The 2141-nt window shown below is 54.6% G+C and overlaps 1 protein-coding gene across 2 annotated transcripts in view; it reads right to left on the bottom strand.

Moving 5' to 3' along the window:
• VPS33A (VPS33A core subunit of CORVET and HOPS complexes) overlaps nt 1–2141 on the bottom strand; it is a gene marked incomplete at its 5' end in the record, with an annotated part of 19165 nt that overhangs the window by 3245 nt on the left and 13779 nt on the right. The window contains 2 exon segments of one of the 2 annotated variants that reach the window (XM_014588107.1): nt 335–503; nt 680–817. In XM_014588107.1, the coding sequence (XP_014443593.1) occupies nt 335–503; nt 680–817 (307 nt within the window). 2 annotated transcript variants of the gene reach the window in all.

Raw genomic sequence — 2141 nt, 5'->3', positions numbered from 1 at the left:
CAGGACCCCGCGCCCTATAGCAAAACCCCCCCCCCCCAAAAAAAAAATAGCGATCTTGTATGGGTGTCTCTTCCCACGGCTTACCACGCTTCATTGTCCATCAGAACAAAGGGTCAAACATGCCTTGGTACAGTCACCTGAAACTTGGGGACACTGACTTGGATCTCAGGAGTGTTTTCCCAATGCAGAGGTTGAAAGCTGCTCCCCCGAGAGGTGATCAGGTACGGCAGCGGCTAACGGAGGCTCGGCCGGCCCTGCCTCCTGCGTGCCTTCCCAGGGGTTTTACAAAGAGCGACGGCTGGACGCGAACCAGGTGAGGTACACGGGGACTCACGTTTCTTTTGCAGTCCTGTGGGCAAGGGCTGCCGTTCTTCGAAGTGGGGCCCCGGGAGTATGCGGAGGACCTCCTCGATGCTCCGCCAGCCGGGCCGGGACAGCAGCTGCGCCAGCCGCACGCTGAGCGGCGCGTACCCACTGTACACGTAGGATATGTCCGTGGGGTTCTGCGGGGTAATCCAAGGAGAGGTCCGTCAGTACGGAGACCTGACGCTCCCTGACTGCGGCTTTTGGGTAATCCAAAATTGTCGGACTGGGGTGTGACGGCAGAAACTTAAACTAATCCCCACCCCCATCCCACGTCCAGCTCCGGTCCACCCAGCTGGGGGTTGGCGAGCCTCACCTGCTCGTTAACGTCATCCATCCAGAGGCGCAGCGTTTTCCGAATCGTCGGGTAGTTGTTCCTGCCGCCCGCCTGCGCCCTCAGCAGCCCAGCCTTCTCCAGGTTGTGCAGGGTCAAGATGTGCTCGTAGCCGTAGGTCTGCAAGAGGAGTCGTTTGGCCCTGGGGTCAGACCATGGGAAGAGTCTTTGCTAATTTCAAAAAAGAGCACCTCCAACCAATCGATCTGGTTTGTCCTCCGGGACACAGTGACTGTCAGTGGGCACAGGGACAGGGTGGAGGGAAGGGGCATGCCGTAAAGTTGCCTGCCGAGCTCACTGCCCAAGGAGGGTGCAACATTCTCAGTGTCAGAATGTACGGGCCCGCCCCGAGGAGCGTCAGTTACACACGGGGTAGAACTAGCTCTCAACACAGGAAGGTCCGCCTGGAATGAGTCCCTGGAAGTGTCCTCAACACACACACGTGGTGACGAGAGGCTGTCACACGCAGGAGGGCCTCGCTTCTGTAGGGACAGCCGACACCTGCGTGGCACTATCTGCGAGGCACTGTTTCAGCCTATGTACTTGACAGGCGTTATACCAGTCACATGAACACCTCTTTTGCTTTTTTTTAAGGTTTTGACCACAGGGCACATACACTCACTAGAGACAGAGAGAGGGAAAGTGAGAACTCACCTCCCACGGGGCATGGCCATGCCACAATTCCTTCTCCTCCATTCTTCTTTTGGGATTTTGAGCACACACACACACACACGTGCACGCACACACAGTGTTTTTCAAGCTGCAGGGTCAGGGACTTGAACCTTGAATCACAGTCAGCTATGGGGGGAGTCCAGTGCCCTAACCACCACGCCCCCTGCTGGCCCACTTATCTGAATTATAACCCAGGAGGTAGGTACTGTTGTGATGAGCTGCATGTTACAAAGACGCTCCAACGGCTTGCCCGAGGTCACACGGCTAGTCAGGAGCAGACGTAGGATGGAGGCCCAGCCTGCCTCACTCCAAAGGCTGTGTATGTCAACGGTCTTGGAAGAGTTTTTAAAAGAAAAGTGGAAAAGCTTTTCCATGTTCTGGTTTTTCCTCCACAGATAGGGACGACCACAGCATCTAACTCAAGGGGAGAGCTCTTCCAAGAGACCTTGGCATTAGCAAATGCTCAAAGGTTCGCGGCTATTATTACACGGACAGTGACAGGTGCCCAGAACAATTCCCCTAGGTACTAAGAGACTGAAAAGACAGTGGCATAGGCCAGCAGGTGGTAAGGTGGTTAAGGCACCGGACTCCCACGTGGCCGGCCGTGGCTCAAGTCCTGGACATGGAGGCTTGCTTTCTCATTCTGCCTCCCTCCCTTTCTCTCTCTCTGTCTCTCGGTCTCTCTTTGATCAAACTGAAGAATAATAATAAATAAATGTTAAAAAAAAAAAAAAAACAGGGGGAATGACATAAAAACAAACCTCTGTGAAGT

Source organism: Tupaia chinensis, unplaced genomic scaffold (genome assembly GCF_000334495.1).
Source record: "Tupaia chinensis unplaced genomic scaffold, TupChi_1.0 Scaffold000258_1, whole genome shotgun sequence".
Lineage (NCBI taxonomy): Eukaryota > Metazoa > Chordata > Mammalia > Scandentia > Tupaiidae > Tupaia > Tupaia belangeri.
The sequence above is the reverse complement of the archived record's forward strand: the minus strand, read 5'-3'. Positions and strand labels throughout refer to the sequence as shown.